We start from the raw sequence: 17828 nt of genomic DNA, 5'->3' as shown, positions 1-17828 counted from the left end.
AAAAATTAAACCCAGGCCAATGGTATTATCATTCATGGACTTTATCAACTAATTTAACATACACCAACTGATACCCAAAGATTTTAGTGATTTTTCTTTTGTTCAGAAACTTTTTCCTCATTGAGCATTACATGATCGATGATCGACCAATCACATTAGCCTGCATGTATCAAGTGCACCAAATTTTCAAAACTACCCTGTTAGACTACACGTGTCACACAGTGGACAAGGAAAAAGTATGTGAGCAAAACTAAGCTAGGGGACACCTCCTTCCACGTTGCATGATAGGTAGAATGAAAACGATCAGAACTTTCCACGTGAGAAGAGTAGCTAACAAGTGGACCCCATAGATACGCTCACGTCAGCTGTCGAATATAATGAAATCCCCGTAATTCCTTTGAAGTTTTCTGGAGCGTCGCTTCAGAAAACTCGTAAAATAATTCCACAACTCATTGCTCAGAAGACCCTTTCGCAACAAAATAAAGAAAAGCATCTCTCACACAAAGCTACAGACATCTCTCTCTCTCTCTCTGTTCCAAATCACGATCACAAAATCAGGTATGAATTTCAATTCCTTCATATGAGAGAAATCTGATCTAGTTTTGTGTTTCCCCCCCCCCCCCCCCCCCAAAAAAAAAAAAAATTGAATCTTTGTCGTTTATATTTCAGTAAAATTCGGATCTTTATCTAGTAATTATAATGATTGATACTAATTATTTTTGGAGTTGGGTTTGATTAATGTAATATGGCTGATTTTGGTGAGATGGTATGGACATGTTCTATTTCAGTTAAGGAACTGAGACAATTTAATGGTTCAAAGTTCTGTTTGAATCTCCATTTTTGTGCCAGAAATTGAACTTTGTCGACACAAACTGACGATCAAAACGTGCCCTTAACTTTATGCTTTTAGGATATTTAATTGATTTGGATTTCAGTTCTTCTTTTTAGTATTTGAATTGCTAAATTTGGTGATATAGAGGTTTAATCAGGAAACTAAGATGACATAATGGCTTGATATTCGTCTCTTTAGGATATTTCAAGTATCCTAATTTCGAGTATCGGTTAATGGGTCTGGCTCAGGCCTTTTAAAAAAAATAAAAAAAATTAATGACGTCCCGACCCCTTTGGAAGTAGGACTAGTCCTTTTGTATACGCCCAGCCACCACAAACTAACATATCGAGTATGATTGCAAGAGGGGGAGGGGGAGGCTCGAATTCATGTCTTTGGGGAGCAACCCAAGGTGCTGAACCGTTAGTCCACCACCCGGGTGGTAGCCAGGCCTTATTTTGCGATGGTTGATTCAATTTTTTGTTTTGTTTTGTTTTTTTGTTTAATTTTTGAATTGCTGAATTTATTGGTGTGGTGATTACATGATATCAACTATCGTTGATTGGAAATGAGCACATCTGAGGGAGTCTATGAGTAAAGGAAAATTAATCAAGATGGTTAGAGCATGTTCAGTGAAGACGGATGATGGAAGTATCAAGAAGTGATTTGGTTCACATTAAAAGATCTTACAAGCATAGTATTAAATTTCAACATATTTGCACAAAATATACCGAAATAATTCCATTTCCACAAGTTTCGACATGAAATTTAACTGCTAGTTACTTTTGGTATATATTTCGGTGGACATAACTGTTCATATTTTGTGCAATATTTAACTGGAAATATTTCGATGAATAGCAAACTTCAATTGAAAGATTCTTTTGTGAAAAATCTTATAATTATTTTTAGAAAAAACTTGTAAATTAAACATAGTATTTACTAATAAAAAAATTCATATAACATTCATCTGTTAGTATAAATGAATCAAGGAAAATTACTAAAAAAGGATTGATATTATAATTAATTATTAAAAAAAAATTACTGAAACAATTTAACACGCTGAAGTGTCCTTCGTTTTAGGCTTTGAGTTCTAAAAAGGGTAAGGCTAGTCTTACTAACTTAAATCTTATTGAGGGTCGTTGAGCTCACTTTGTGGCATACAAAAACATGATCCAATGCCACAGGGATGTAGAGGACAAAAATAACCTTAAAAATGGTTATTTTTACTGTTAAATTTGGGAGTTTGGTGGGAGTTTAATAGCCATCCATTTTCAAAACCTTGGATCAAGCCCAAAAAAATTATTTTTTTGAATTTCTTTTTGTTGTTTGGATTGAGTTTTTCCATGAAATCTAGAGGGCTGTGGTGTTGGATTGCCAATTTAGTATTCCATTCGAGTTCTATGACCCGACCCTTATTAAGATTTGAAATCTTACAACATTAGTAAGGAAAGTGTTTTTCTACAATGTCCATAGCCACTTTGGTAGTTAGAATACGTAAGGAAGGGGTAAAACACTGGACAGTCCAGTGTGTTAAATTGGTTTTTTTAATTTTTAAAATTTTATTATTTTTTTAGTAAAAATTAACCATTTTTTTGTAATTTTCCCAATGAGTTATGATTAGTTAGTTATCTTTTTTTCTTTTCTTATTTTAATGTAGTACGTCTATATAAGCATACAAACAATCAGCCATGTTTGAATTAGTTGGATGGATTAACAATTTATTCATACTTATTCAAAAAATAAAATAAATATATGTGGTTAACACAACATTACTATTCTTATTTCCATGTAAACTATTATTATTTTTCACTGTCGGACTGTCAATAGTTGTGTGTATGTGTAACAAAATGTTGTTAATATTCAATTTCACACTCCATATGGTTGTTTATCGTATTTAATGACTTAATGAGTATGTTTTAATGCCTATTTTATCATTTCCTACATGGATGACGTATTAAGAAAAGATATGACGATTTTATCCCTTAGACTAAATCGGACTTAAACTAAGGTTCTAGATGAATTTTTGAGCAACAAGACTTTGCTACGTTCCAATGGATTCTAATTCTTTAATGAGCTGATCATATTGCTTGGAGACTTTGAGTGGTTCCATTACTTTTGATTTAATGGGATTTGGGATGAGTATGGGGTTGGCCAAGTAGTAATGGGCTGTTGGTCGACTAAATTCAACTAAGGTTGATGGAAGAATGATTTGTGGAAGGTTAGTGTAAAATTGGATGGGGATTTACAGTGGACAAGTGGGATAAATTCGTATGTACTAAGAAAACCAGAAATAAGGAGGTGGAATGAGAGGATACTCACCTTATAATGGAAAAGTAGGGGCTGAATAAATGCTCACTTTAACTTTTCATTGTATGCAACTAGTATTTTGATCCTCTAGCTTGATCTTGAATTTATTTTTGGAAGATCTAGATTTAGCACTAGGTTCCAGTGGATTCTTATGTTTTTTTTTTTGGATGGGTAAGCCTGTTTTTAATGAATTCAATAACTCAATGCTGGTGGGATTTGAACCCAGGTCTCGGGTATCAACACCCAAAGACTTTACCAACTAAGCTAGTTGGCACCGGTTATTCTTAGTTTAGAGAATTTGAGTGGTTCCTTTAGTTTTGATTTAATGGGATTTAGTGTGAGGGGGTGAGTACAGAGAGAAAGGTCACTCATCTATAATGAAAACTTTGTGGTTGAATCGGTGCTAACTTTAACTTTTCTATGTATACTTTAAGTCCTACCCATACTAAGGTTTTATGAACTTCCATCAATGGTGGATTAAGTCATAATTTTGATCCCCTAGGTTGATCTTGAAGGTAGTTTTTATAAGATCTAGGTTTAGCATTATGAGTGTGGGAAATCTAGATCAACCAAAACATTCTCCTTCATAGCTTTGGAATCACAACAACAAGAACAACAACAATGACAATCGATTGCTATTGACTTTTCATTTTCCAATTTTATCAAGTGTTATCTTCAAATTTGGGATCAAGTGAATGAATCCTGCACCTTCATTTAGTTATGTTTAAATCAATGTCTTTTGTTAATCATATGTGTGCATATCCACTCTTATTTCTTTGTTTTTTTTTTACTTCGACTGAAAGGGACCATGTTCCCTAGAGCAGACCAACTGCATAAGTCCTCATCCTAAAAGACAAAGACCAAACTATTCACAAATCAGACTCAATTACTCTAGTTGAGGAAGTACCCTGGCCTACTAAAAGATATCACCTTGGTTATTATACCAAGCTCTTGGGTTGGAATTCCTGGTGAAGTATTAGCTTGTCATGGTGTCATGAAGCAGGCCAATTGGTGTTCAAGTTATGATCTTGACTTTTCCCAGAGATGATGTGCATCCTGATGCCAATGTGTGGTCTCGGCTGTCAGAACTTGAAATTCCTGATAGAAATTGACAATTGCAGAGCATCAATCACAAGTCTTTTTGATGTCAAGTGATTGAGCATAGCTTCTTGTGTCGTCTATCCCAGGTAGACAATTCCAAAACCTGCCACGCATCCACCCTTTCTTTTGTTATAAAAGGAAGACTGGCAACTGAGGCTAAGGAATTTTAGACCATAACCCAATCTAAAGATGATCTTATCGCTCTACAACTCTTTATTTAATCTTTTCATGTTCTCCTCCTTACTTGATCGTTGGGACGTCCTTGTTAGGCACCACACCGGTGTACGGTCTACGTAGATGGCCAAAGTAGAGGGGAATTATCGTAGAAGAAGCAATCACTTCAGAGATGTGAATCACAAGGAGTGTGACCCCATGGTTGCTACAATGAGCCTCAAAACTTGGAATTAGATTGTGGAATTGGAACTTGAAATATGGGAAAAATTGGTTACTACCATAATTTGTCTATTTTTCAATATTAATTATTTATATATGTCACTATTATTTATTTAAAAATTTCATACATGTGCGGCTTACGCCTTATCCTCTAAATTGTTTTTAAAAATGCATTGTAATTGTATTTCTCCTTTATTATGATAAATCTTGTATTCCTAGTCCCATAGTCACAAAAAAATCCATTCTAAAAATAAAAAATTTCATTCAGAACACGTTTTGTACCTCTAACAATTAAAGCAATAAAAAATGCAATTTTTTTTTAAAGAAATGCATTTTTATGTTTTAAACACATTTTTTTTCCAATATATAACCCTTTTTTTGCGGGCCTATAGTTAATTTAGGTGGCATTATGGTTGTTTGTGATTTGATTCATAAATGACTAAATGTTATTGAATATGTGATTTGATGATAATGTCTTGATGTTATTTAATGTTTTCAATAATGTGTTATGTTGCTCAAAAGATATGTTAGAGGGTTAGATTTTTCTTAGCATCATTAAATGTATAATCCTATGTGAAAACATGTAATCATGCATGAATATTAAATAGTGTTTTTTCTCAAAAATATATTGGAAACATAGAATAAATATTTAATGTATTAACCAATGAGTGTTGGGCGTAGTGGCCAGGGCTTATATATATATATATTATATATATATATATATATATATATATATATTATTTTTCGTATTTTTATTTTTTCATTTATTTCCTATGTTATCCCTTATTCCAACTTGGTGACCATGCCTGTTCTGGCATCTAGAAATGTTATACTTTTTCTTTTTCATAATTACAGGAATTAATGAAAAGCATAAGTGTTTTAACGGATTTCTGTTTCAACTACATGGCTGTTGTGGCTTATGTGGCATAAATGGAAACAAATCTTCTTGCACACGATCTCCCAATAAATCAAATCTCTCCAGGGGATTAACACAAATCATCCATGGTAAACTCGAAGGCCTCACATTGTCCAACCATTGTTTATAGGCCTGTAAGACCCTCTGATCTTGAAGTACTCGAGGAGATCCATTGTGATCTATTTCCTATCAGGTAAAAATGATTCTACTACATGTTTTCCTTCTTTTTTTCAAGGTGAAAGATTTGGTGACTTAATTCATGAAGATGACGTTGTCAGGTACGAGCCTGAGTTCTTCGACAATGTTGTCAATGGCCGAGACATTGTGTCTTGGGGAGCTGTTGACTGTAGCCGGCCTGATGGCCAAAGTGATGAACTTATTGGATTTGTAACCGCACGAATTGTTCTTGCAAAAGAAAGTGAGGTGTGCACCTTGGATTTATTATAAATCAAAAACATAATTTACTCTTAGAAATTTTCAAACTTCAAAGGTAACAAATTCATAAATTGACATGAAACAGATTGGGGATATGCTCAGCTATGACTCTCCAACTACGGATCAAATACTAGTTTATATTCTGACACTCGGGGTGGTACAATCTTATAGAAATCTTGGAATAGGTAAGAGTGCTCCTCTTTCTGATTCTGTTTTCTTGAATAATTATGAGACTCAGGATCCAATACGGTGTCCCGTTCTGATTTTATGGGAACGTTCTATGTGGCATGCTTTAGTTGGAGTTTAAACACGTAGACACTGTTCCTATCTATAGGAACGGGACACCGTACTGGATCGTGACTCTAATTATGAGACCTACTTAATGGTGTGTATTTTCTATTGGGATTTGTAGCATCATCACTTATTCGGGAGGTTATCAAGTATGCATCGGGCATTCCTACCTGTCGAGCAGTTTACTTGCACGTGATTGCTTACAACCATCCTGCTATCTGTTTCTATAAGAAGATGTCATTCAAGTGTATACAAAGGTTGCCTAATTTTTATTTTATCAAGGGGCAGCATTACGATTCATACTTGTTCGTGTACTATGTCAATGGTGGTCGATCTCCGTGTTCCCCACTGTAAGTAAAATTTTCTTTTCCTTTCAACTAGGTTCCAGAATACATCCTATCATGGAGAAAAGGTTACCGAATTTGGGATTTGGGATTGATTTGCCCATGCCATATACATACATCTTTATCTTGTCCACTCTATGAATTGGACGAGTAATCATTTTTATTTAAAGAGTTTTGTTAATATGTGCTCTAAGGGCACACGTTAAGATGCATTAAATACACCTCCAAACTTTATTTTCCTACCAAAAATGTCTTCAATTTTTTTTCCCCACCAAAACACCCTCAAATGCTCAAGTTGATGCTATCCAATATATACGAAAAGATCAATTACGTTGATCATAGTCTACCCTTGTGGGTGAGATAAATTTTCTGATTGCCCATTATCCCAATTTGTTATTTAGTGTCATAATAATGTTTGAAAGGGCTTAGGATATGTGCCTTTTGTTTGCATATCCTATCTAGCTCAGCTAGACAAGTTCTGTCCAGCTGCTCAGTAAGGGATTGACATCTGTACATGAGAAGTGGTGGTGGTTATATGCTGGGAATACGGGGAACTATCCGTGGTGATGATTTGAGGTTATTAATTATTTGTTTTTGCTCTCTGCAGAGATATCGTCGCAGTTGTGGCCTCATATGTGAAGAGTCTATTTAAATCTCTGGCTGCAAGACTATGGAAGACCAAGGAACAGAATATAACTAGATGGCCCAAATGTAAAGAAACTAGTTGCCTTCTAATGACCCAAAACAAGAGAATCATTAATACTGAAAATCCCAGTTGTCAGTGCGTTTAATATGTTAATTATAGTTTACTTTTGCTTTGGAAAAGAGCTCAAGATCATGGATTGATCGATGTGCGGTTTCTCTTTGAGTTTTCTTTGCTGTAATATCTGTGGAATAATATTTTCATATTGTAAAATTCATAAGTAAGGTGGACTCTATCGTTAGTCATTTAAAAATAATCATTCAAGGTTCCATTTCTTTATGTTCAATAAGTGAGCTGGTATTAGCTTGTTAGGGGACTAAAATTTTTAGAGCTGCTATTGGCACCCCAACTTTTACTTGTTACTCCCGGAGTAAAAAATAAAGAAAGAAAATAAGTGAATGGTAAAGAATAGGTAAAAGTTGGGGTACCAATAGTATCTGTCGTTTTTCTTTTTCTCTAGATTTTTATTTTTTGAGTTTAGGATTTTATATGAGCCTAATTATAATTGTAACAAACTATAGTGCTTGAAAGAGTGTTATAATGTTTGTAGAATGCGTTTTAATCTTTAATTGGGGGGTGGGGGTTGATAAATAATTTTCGAAATTGGGGTGTAATAAGAAAAAGTTTGGGTACCAATATCAGCTCTATATTTTTATACATTTACAGCACAGAGTGTTAAGCCACTGACGAGTAGTAGTCGTAATGGTAGTTTAAAAGAGGATTTTGAAAAATTTTACTGCCCCAAAGAGATTTATTTGGGTGCCCAGAAAGAATCATGATTGAGAAAAATTCGTCACAAAGTAGATTATCAAGGAGGTTAGTGGAAGAGGCGACCTTTTTGAAGGGCTTCCTCGTGGACCATTAATGGAAACTGAAGATCCAAGAAGGGGACCAGAGTGAAGACCTGAAAAGGGTATCACCATAGATTATTACTAAGGAAACAAAATTTGATGTCCAAACATTTCAGCCCAAATCAATAGTTTTTACTGTTTACCATCTACATCATGGGTTCAATTCAACCTCTAAGCACAATTTTGGGAGTAAAAAAATTCCACTAATTTTTTTTTGGGGCAAGTTAAATATTCTAGAAAGACAAGAATGCGATTTGGAAATAGCAAAGATAAAGTTGTGAGAAAATATAGGAAAATCAGGGGCGGGGGGGGGGGGCAATTGTCCCCACATAACTTTGAGACACCCCTATATTTTCAACTAATTACATGTCCCATTTGTCCTAACTCCTCACCTCTCTCTCCATTTGCCCCCACACCCTCACCTCCCTCCAATCCCCCCCCCCCCCCCCCCCCCCCCCTCCTCTTTTGGACGGGCGTTCTCATATACTAATTGGAAATGACCTAAATATCTTTTTCTTCAACTTCTAATTAAAAAAACCTCTGAATTTCTCCTTAAAACCATTCATCTTCAAGTTCTTCAACTATATAGTTAATCATAGTTTGCCCCCACTACAAGAAAATCTTGCTTCCGCCTATATTGAGTTTGAATCCCCCTTAGGGGCCACTCTTAAGATTTTTATCCCGAAATTACCTTCCCCCCACATGCCTCAAGGATTAGTCAAGTGTTCTAAGAGCCTTGGATACCTCGGTTCCAAAAAATAAAAAAGAAACAAGGGTGTAAGTTTTGTTTGATATATGTTGAAAGAGAAAAAGAAACAAGAGATCTAACAAAAAGTAGCGAAAGTAACGTATCTTATTGAAGATATTAGGATAAAGTTCGAAAAAAAAAAAAAATTTTGCCAACCCAAATGTTTAGGATAAGAGAGACGACATAGAAAAAATCGTACATGCATGTAGATTTTATTAGAAAGATTTGTCATATATGTCTTTCTTTTGTTTTCTTTTGTGTGTAGGGCACTAACTTCTTTAAAACTTCTAAGACCTAGTGCTAGTTTAAAAACAGACTTTGGTGGCCGCATTATCGAATAGAGAAATTTTAAGGCTGATTAACTTGCCGGGATGGAATTTGGTATCCAAAACAGTTACTCTTGGGAAAATAAATTACTTTATATATAACCCATGTTAGAAGTCATTATAATCTATAGTTATAATTATAGCTCAAAGACATTCACCTGGACCTATTCTTTTTAGACTAAACTTTTTAGGCAAAGAGATAATGAAACACTAATTATTCTAGTAATCATCATTTTGAAAAAAAAAAAAAAAAAAAGATACTTATGATTAAACAAGAAAACGGGCAGAAAAATGGTTTTTCGGAAAAAAAAAATGCAATTCATCGGCACTTGATTTTGCATCTTTGAGAAAATATTGTTTTCCTAGGGATTAGAACGTGAGAAAATATTTGGAGAATCGAAAACTCTAAGGTCTCTGACCTTTGTAAGGATTTTAATAAGCAACCCCTTTGGTTTGATAATAAACTATAAGAGAATATGACGCATGAGATACATAATCAATGTATCTCATCACAAAAAGAAGGTAGTGATGAAAAATAATATCTGTAACAATATCAATTAGGATATCCTACGTTAGGAATATTAATAAAATAGAATATTTATATCTTATGCTAGTTTCCATATCTTGGTTGATGTGATCTCTATAAATACCGGGTTCATGTGATATTTATCCAAGAATTCTCAATAAATTAAGATTTTTTCATAAATCACTTATTATAAACATATTGATATGGAGGGTCTCACTTGTTCTTATGTACAAATGTTTTGAAGCATTACTTCATTAAATATTTAAAATATCATTTAAATTATTATTTAAAATTTTGAAGAAAAAAAATATTTTTTTCACATGATACGTAGTCTCTTTGATGATTACTTTAAAATATCTTCATAAAGATAATATTTCAAAAAGTATACCTCAAAAGATACATATTTTTTCAAGAGATCTTTTGATATATATATATATATTTCAAAAATTCATTCTTTGTTGTTCTTTTTTCCAAATCAAAATCCACCATTTTTTGGCATTTCCCATCTTACAGGTATTATCTTCTGAAAATTATATTCTCTCAAAACTATTTTCTACGAAATTAATTTTCTAGAGAAGATCCTTTTTGGACAATAATAAGATACTAAGATATTCTAGCTTAGGTAATAGTTGAAGTGGAGAAGAAGGAAACACATACTTTCTATTAGTCTAAGGTCTTCATACAAGGAAACCAACTTTGAGAATAAAGCAACCAAGCAATTTTTATTAAGGTTGTAGGGAATTTCTACGTATTTTTTTTACTATGGTTTGTTATTAGAAGACTTGTAAATGTAGCTAATGAGGTAAGATAGAAGGAAAAAAAGAGCATAGCAAATCTAACTCAATTTTAATTCACACGTTGACAATAGAGATAAATGGGATGATGTCACCATGTGTGGTATATTCAACAAGGTAGAAGAGACCTTGAACCAACCATGGATGGATAAAAAACCAAGGTATGAAAATGTCAAAAATACCTACAACAACTATTTAATTAGGTGGCACAATGTCATTTGGGATGATTAAACAAAGTGAGGACCTGTTTGGAGAGCACTTTTGGTGTTTTGTAGCATTGAAAAACACTTCTTGGCTTCTTGCACGTAAATTATCCTTTGGTAATGTTGGGGATTTTGCTTTCGCCAAATGCAAAAAACACAAAAATGGCCAGAAATGAGAAAATGCCCGGACTGGCTTTCGCTTCCAGAGTTTGTGGGAATCTAATGGAACGTAAGTTATATTTTTGTATGAAAATGCCTATAAGTCAGTAATATTAAGAATGGACTGATTTTTAATGTGTCGACTAAGAATTACTCAATGTACGATTGAATCATCTAAAATATTATACATCGGTTTGTTAGAATCCACTCATGGATCATCACGTTGACTTGACTCGAGGGACATCCAAGTGGAATCCAAAGGGAACGAATGGTACCTGAATCAATAGATTATAATCATAAAGTTTTGAGAGGTTGCTCTCCCAAGTCCCAACATAATCTCTCAAGTCTCAAGCCACCCATGGGCCTGATTGTGATGGGCCTCGAATGGGTTAATTTGTGGACTAAGCCAGGCCATGACCCTCTAGCCCAAGCTCGGTGCTATTAAAGAATGGTCATAGTCTGATCCAAGCCTGAAGTGGAATTTGTGCTCATGGAAATTATCGAATAATCAGAGATGAAAAGGAAGATCAGGTTTTTTTCCTTCGTAATAATCAATTTTGAAAAAATAGTCAAGAGAATGACCTTAGTGTATCTCAAAAGGCCTTCATATTTTGATTTATTTGAAGAGAATAAGTTGTGAAATTCAAAATTGTGAATCAAATTGGCCTAAGCTTCCTTCCTTTAATCTACAAAATCTTTTCCATTTATAAATGATAGATAATCAATCTCTGTCTGAGTATGATTGTTTGTATGTGCTTTTGTTATTTTACCTAATTTTTTAAGTATTACTTTATTTAGTGTTGAATGAAATTAAAGTATAAAATAGGTTGTTTGGTGATGACTGGTGCATTGGGACCCTAAGGAGCAGTTGGAGACCATTTGGTGATTTTTCAAAATCAAAGATAAGTATAGTTGAAAGAATTATGATGAAGATCATGAGAATCCAAAAGATTTTGTAGAGAGTGAAGGTAGTCAGCTTTAGACCAACTTAGATTCATGAATGTTTGGATTTGAACTCTTACAAAAAACCAAAAATAACTAATTTTTTCTATCAATAAAATATTTTCAAAGATGAAACATTGATGGTTATGATAGTAATATTTACCCCCCATTGTTTTTTTCTTTTGTTTTTTCCTTTAATAAAATTCATTTTTTCTAAAAGAATATCTTATACATAAAAAGGTAGAAGAAAATGTATTAAAAAGGTATATAGATCAAAGGTAAAACAGCTATATTTCTTTTGCACACACCATTGTTGGTGGTAATAAATCAAGTTTTAATGAAAATAATAATCTTAGATCTAATAAAAATACTTGATAGTAGATATCGGTAATGTTTTTGGTGAGAGTTTTCTGAACATACCTTTTTCTTTTTTTTTTGGCAAAATCAGTTTATCAATTAGAAGTTACAATTTATTTTAAAAAACCAAACTAGAAAATAGTTTGAAGAGACACACATGGACATGCATATATTTCTTTGTCATATAGACACTATGGATTTTCCATGCAACACTACGACAGTCCAAAAGATATTGAAAACTCGCTGTTCTAGTGAAATAATGAAATTATGGCTCTGCTTCGTATGCTACAAATGGGTCATCCTGTAGAGGTAGGATCAAACCCCGTCATAGATTCCTCAACAAGGTAGAGAAGAGTGGCACCTCGGGATTTATTAAGGATCTCTAGTACTAATGAGCAAGTCAATCATAGTAGTCTCAAAGACGAGAAAATATTAATGCAGGAACATTGATGATGAGAATGTAGGAAATAGATAATAAAGAATTCATAAGATAGTGAATACAATCGAAGAGGAGTGTGGTAGAAGGAACACTGCCTGATTAGAAGTGTAACGAAAAATAACTCATATATATATATATAAAGAAAGGAGAAAGGCATCGAACATTTTCTAATTAAAACTTGAGTAATTTTTCTAATTTAGATATCGAAGACTCTTTGGCAAGTACCTCATCGATAACTAAAGATGATATAATATTGAAGAGCATCGTCTGTTGATGATCTCAAAGTAGTGTTTGTGATTGAACGAAAAAAATTACACTTCGTGCAGAGCTATATTCAATTCTAATGAATAAAGATGAATTAATCAAATTGTTCATGGGTTGATAGTACATCAAATAACTATTTTAGTAAAAAATATAATTATGAAACCGGGTGTATGGCCATTTTTATAAATATGAAAAAACATGACTGATTCACTAATCTCACAAAATACATAACTTATTTAGTAATTTCCCAAAAAAAAAAAAAACTTTTGTTCAACCCTTCTTTCACTTTCAGCCTTAATGGAAAAATTCTAATAACTATTCACTAGTAAAACCAAAATTATAGAATAAAATTCCCCACTTGACATTACAAATGGGTTATTAGGGATTGGTTGACCCCATCAAAGTTAAGTAGATTTTGCGTGTCTTGAGATGTTTTAGTACGAAATTACAAGGAAATCAAGGTAACTTCTTCTCCTGTAGATCATTAGGAAATTAAACTAGTTTGACCCATTATTAATTGCCACGTGTACAACCTACTCTTTTTTTTGGTGCACTATTGTTGCTAATGTATCATTTTTCCAACCTAAAAAGCAACAGAGGTGGCAAGATAACGTAACTGCGCTCCCTTCTTCAAACAAGTGAAGCCCATACACCTTAAAAAATAAAAAGGCTACGTACTTCGATTAAAAAACCCTAAAAAAATAATAATAATAACTTAAACTTCCAAAAATACCCCATGTTTTTAAAAAATATAAGAAAAATGGCGTTATGACGACTGTTACAACGGGGTCATTTTAATTTTAAAAATAAAAAACGTCATTAATTTTAATATTTTGTAAATAATTCTAATTTAACATTGTTTGAATCCAAATCAGTTTTTAATATCGAAAATGTCTAGACCCAAAAATGGTGAGGAACGGGTCATGCGTTGAAGTTGAAATTTTCAGACTCCATTACCCATATTGGTAGTTGGGAGCTGATAGGTATAAGGAATGGTGAGGAATGACTCAATATGTAGTTAGATTGTCCAAAATGATATCTAATGATCTTACAAAGGAAGTAGAGAGTAATCATAGCTTCACTTAAATACATACACCTTATTACGAAAAGCCTTATCCCAAAATATATTGCAAAACTATCTGGTATTCTGTTATCTATTTAACACTGTTAAAGTTTAACAATTTATTTTGGAATAATCTTGAAAGAGAAGGGTACTTTGGAAACAAGAAAAATATAATATAGAAAATGCACGAAAAGGACTTCTTTGTGAGTTGGGACAAAGAGTCTCCCATACACAAAGTCTTGTTATTTCCAAACATCAACGACATACTATAAAACATAGAATTGATCTGTTAAATTTCACTTACTAATCCTATCTTTTCCCCCAACCTCACTATCTAATCTCAGGTTAATTGGCTTGTTAATTACCTTTTTATCTCAGCTTCAACATGAAGAGAAACACAGCTTTACCATCAAAGTTCCCACTTGTATTTACAAACTTTTTTTGCTATTTTTTTGCAGGAATGATGGGGAGGTCTCCTTGCTGCGACGAAAATGGCGTAAAGAAGGGTCCTTGGACACCGGAAGAAGATCAAAAGCTCATTGATTATATCCAGAGACATGGCCATGGAAGCTGGAGGGCACTACCCAAGCTTGCAGGATTGAATAGGTGTGGTAAGAGTTGTAGATTAAGGTGGACTAATTATCTAAGGCCCGATATCAAGCGCGGGAAGTTCTCTGATGAAGAAGAGCAACTAATCATCAGCCTACATTCAGCTCTTGGAAATAAGTAATCTTCAACATTCTTTTTTTCCAATTTTTATAAGCTTTAAAGGTCGATAGAACCAATGATGTTGTCTTTGCACCCTAATTTTTTATAATTTCAATTTTACAACGAGTCATCAGAATTGCCATTATATTAATATGAGTCGTGAACCAGAACGATGTCCCATTTCTATAGCAACATATTGTGTCTACTTGGAACGTTTTTATTGGAGAGTAAATACATTGGACTGTGTGCCATGTAGAAAATGGCCTAGTCAGAAGCCCGACAGGTCTTAAACACCAACCAAAACGTGACATGTAGACACTGTTCCTATTCTATTGGAATGGGAAACATTACTTGATCCTGATTCTTATAATATACACTTGAAAGTCTAGTATAAATTATACTAGACTTATCATAAAAATTATTATTATTTGCAATTAAGTGTGCTTGGAAAAGAGTAGTAGTAATCGTTAACTCCTCGTATTATTGCAGGTGGTCTCAAATTGCTACACATCTTCCAGGAAGGACAGATAATGAGATCAAGAACCATTGGAACACCCATTTAAAGAAAAAACTCCTACAAGGGGGTATCGATCCAATAACGCACAAGCCGAGAACTGATCTCAATCTCCTTTCAAATCTGCTTCCTTTGCTCTCTTGTACAAATATTTGTAATCTGATGAACCCTTGGGACAATGTTCTTAGGCTACAAGCTGATGCAACACAACTAGCCAAAACCCAATTGCTGCAAAGTCTTCTGCAACCCTTAAGTAGTAGTGCACCTTCAAATTTGGAACTAACTAATCCCTCCGGATTTGCTTACATTCACGATTATCTTCTTAATGAATATTTTCGATCAATTTCCCAATTCGAAGGACTTCGTAATGGTACTCCAATTGGCCTTGATCTTGATGTTGATCCCAATCAAACGCCTTCGGGTTTTCCCAATCTAGGGTTACTACACCCAAACCATGAGCATCAAGCCACTATCGATTCGAATGTGCTTAATTATTATGATTATGACATCGATAATAATAACCAATTTAGTAGTTCATATGACATTGCCACTGCAGACTCCATTCCTGCACTGGTTCCAGCCTCCCCAACCTGCTCCAATGTTATACAAACAGAAAGAAAAGTCAACCCAAATGATATCTCCAACTACTCATCCACCACAACCACCTTTGAACCTTGGGGAGAATTTAATTTGGAAGATGAAGCTAGTGACAGTTACTGGAGAGATATTCTAGAGTAAGTATTCCTCATTTAGAATGATTCCTTTAGTTTTCTGAGAGTAATCTAATACTGCATTGTAATAAGCTTTATTTTATTGATATATGGAGATCTACTCATAGATTTTAGATTTTTTTCTTTTCTTTTTCTTTCCATGATCTAACATTTTGTCTCCTGTTTTGCAGCCAAACACCAACTCCATCTTTGCCAATCTCAGAGTAAAACAAGCTTTTGGATTGTATTACAATACTAAAGAATCTCTGTAAACATATGTAACATGGATTTTGTTCATTTCTGATGTGTATTATATATTATAGAGATTTATATAAAATAAGTTGCTTATGTTCAAAAGATCTCCAAGTTCATGTATTTTTTTTTTTTCAGGATATAGCATTTGTTATATTGGGTCCAGAATGAAGCTTAGAAAATATCTTTATGGAAAGTTCTTTAGAAATTAATTATTTTTTTTTTCTCATTTTCTTCAATATAGTAAGATTTATAATTCTATATCTTAAAGAGTGTTTTGATTGTTGGGAAAATATATTTAGGGTGAATTACCATTTTTGTGAGCTAAAAATGAATTACTTATGATTCTGGCTAATTGCTCATTTTAATTATCAAAACGTGAATAATCACATTTTCGTTCAAAAAAAAAATCGGAACAGTAACAAATTCACGTGTGAAATAGTCACTTTTAAAATCTTTGAGTTTGTTATTATTCACATTTTGATAATTAATTAAAATGAACAATGAGCCAGAATCATAAACTCATCAAAAGGAGAACACTTTTTCATATATATCCCATATATCTTTGAGCAAATTGTTTGCTTGCATGTGAAAAAATCAAAGTGATGTGATTAAAAATTAATTGGAATTTAAAACTTAATTGGAATTGGGTGGCCAATTAATTTATTTGAAGAGTATTTTCTTGCCCCATGGAAAACCATTTTGGTAGAAAATTGATTTTGCCACGTATTTTCCCATCCATCAAGCACACCCTTTGTACTTAATTTCTTCAACTAAGGTAAGACATGTGTAATTGATGATGATACTAGTACACTTGGCATATATAAGTGCAGTGATAATTGGACTCATTGAATAATGGGTACAACAGCCCATGCCTGTGGGCCACGTGTATTGAGAGGCAGTTGATACAGCATCTACTAATGGAATGATATCTAAGTCTATGGTACAAGTCCAAATCCAAAAACCTTAGTTTTATATTCTTATATTCATAAACTGTATATTAATATAAAAAGAATTTCGTTGTGGGAAGCTGGGGACAAGAAATAGAAATCTGAAAAGGACCAATCTTCAAGGAGAAGAATTTTAGGGATTTAACCTTTGAGAAGAGACAAACATCTCTCACGTACAGTTAGAAAATCAGGAAACAATCAATCAAGCAATCAATCTCTCTCTCTCTCTCCAATTTTTTAATTAACTGACTCATTTCATAGAGATAAATTGATGAATAAAAAAATAAAAGAGAGGTGGTCCTTCAATGTATAATCTTGTTTTTTATTATTATATATTTTGTAGTTACATCTGCCTTTTGAATGAAAGTCAGAATATTTGTTACTGAGTAGGTGAGACTATTTCCTTTGTCTACTGCAAGTAATTGACTGTTACAAAGGCCATTATCAACCTAACAGCCCATTTCTCTCTCTCTCTATCTCTCTCAAGATTTATATATATATATATATATATACAATCGCAGCCATTAAAATATAAAATTCAACAATTAAAATGTTTCGTAAATTTACATGACAAATCCCATAAAACTCAACGATTAAGATGTATTGTAAAGATACATGACAAATCCATGGTATATGTTTCTTATTCAAACAGTTAGATATTGTACTTTAACGATCAGGATTTCGTGTTTATGTATATGAGTCT

The 17828-nt window shown here is 33.3% G+C and overlaps 2 protein-coding genes across 3 annotated transcripts; both read left to right on the top strand.

Annotated features, from left to right (window-relative positions):
- The first annotated feature begins 399 nt into the window (after positions 1 to 399).
- LOC147408288 (Acyl-CoA N-acyltransferases (NAT) superfamily protein) lies at positions 400 to 7608 on the top strand. 2 transcript variants are annotated; one of them, XM_086437215.1, is made up of 7 exons: positions 426 to 558; positions 3961 to 4323; positions 5486 to 5739; positions 5825 to 5969; positions 6067 to 6166; positions 6394 to 6622; positions 7224 to 7608. In XM_086437215.1, exons 3-7 carry the CDS (start codon positions 5633 to 5635, stop codon positions 7405 to 7407), a joined length of 765 nt encoding a protein of 254 aa, XP_086293341.1. In that variant the 5' UTR covers positions 426 to 558; positions 3961 to 4323; positions 5486 to 5632; the 3' UTR covers positions 7408 to 7608. The 2 variants fall into 2 exon arrangements, with proteins under 2 accessions (XP_086293340.1, XP_086293341.1); XM_086437214.1 differs by lacking the exon at positions 3961 to 4323 and having other exon boundaries at positions 400 to 558.
- Positions 7609 to 14203: 6595 nt separating this feature from the next.
- LOC147408287 (transcription factor MYB53-like) lies at positions 14204 to 16343 on the top strand. The gene is made up of 4 exons (XM_086437213.1): positions 14204 to 14335; positions 14450 to 14717; positions 15189 to 15947; positions 16115 to 16343. The coding sequence occupies exons 2-4, from the start codon at positions 14452 to 14454 to the stop codon at positions 16149 to 16151; spliced, it is 1062 nt and encodes a 353-aa protein (XP_086293339.1). The 5' UTR covers positions 14204 to 14335; positions 14450 to 14451; the 3' UTR covers positions 16152 to 16343.
- The last annotated feature ends 1485 nt before the right edge of the window (positions 16344 to 17828 follow it).

Source organism: Akebia trifoliata, chromosome 3 (genome assembly GCF_017979445.1).
Source record: "Akebia trifoliata isolate Shusen 1 chromosome 3, ASM1797944v1, whole genome shotgun sequence".
In the NCBI taxonomy this organism is placed as follows: Eukaryota; Viridiplantae; Streptophyta; class Magnoliopsida; order Ranunculales; family Lardizabalaceae; genus Akebia; species Akebia trifoliata.
The sequence above is the reverse complement of the archived record's forward strand: the minus strand, read 5'-3'. Positions and strand labels throughout refer to the sequence as shown.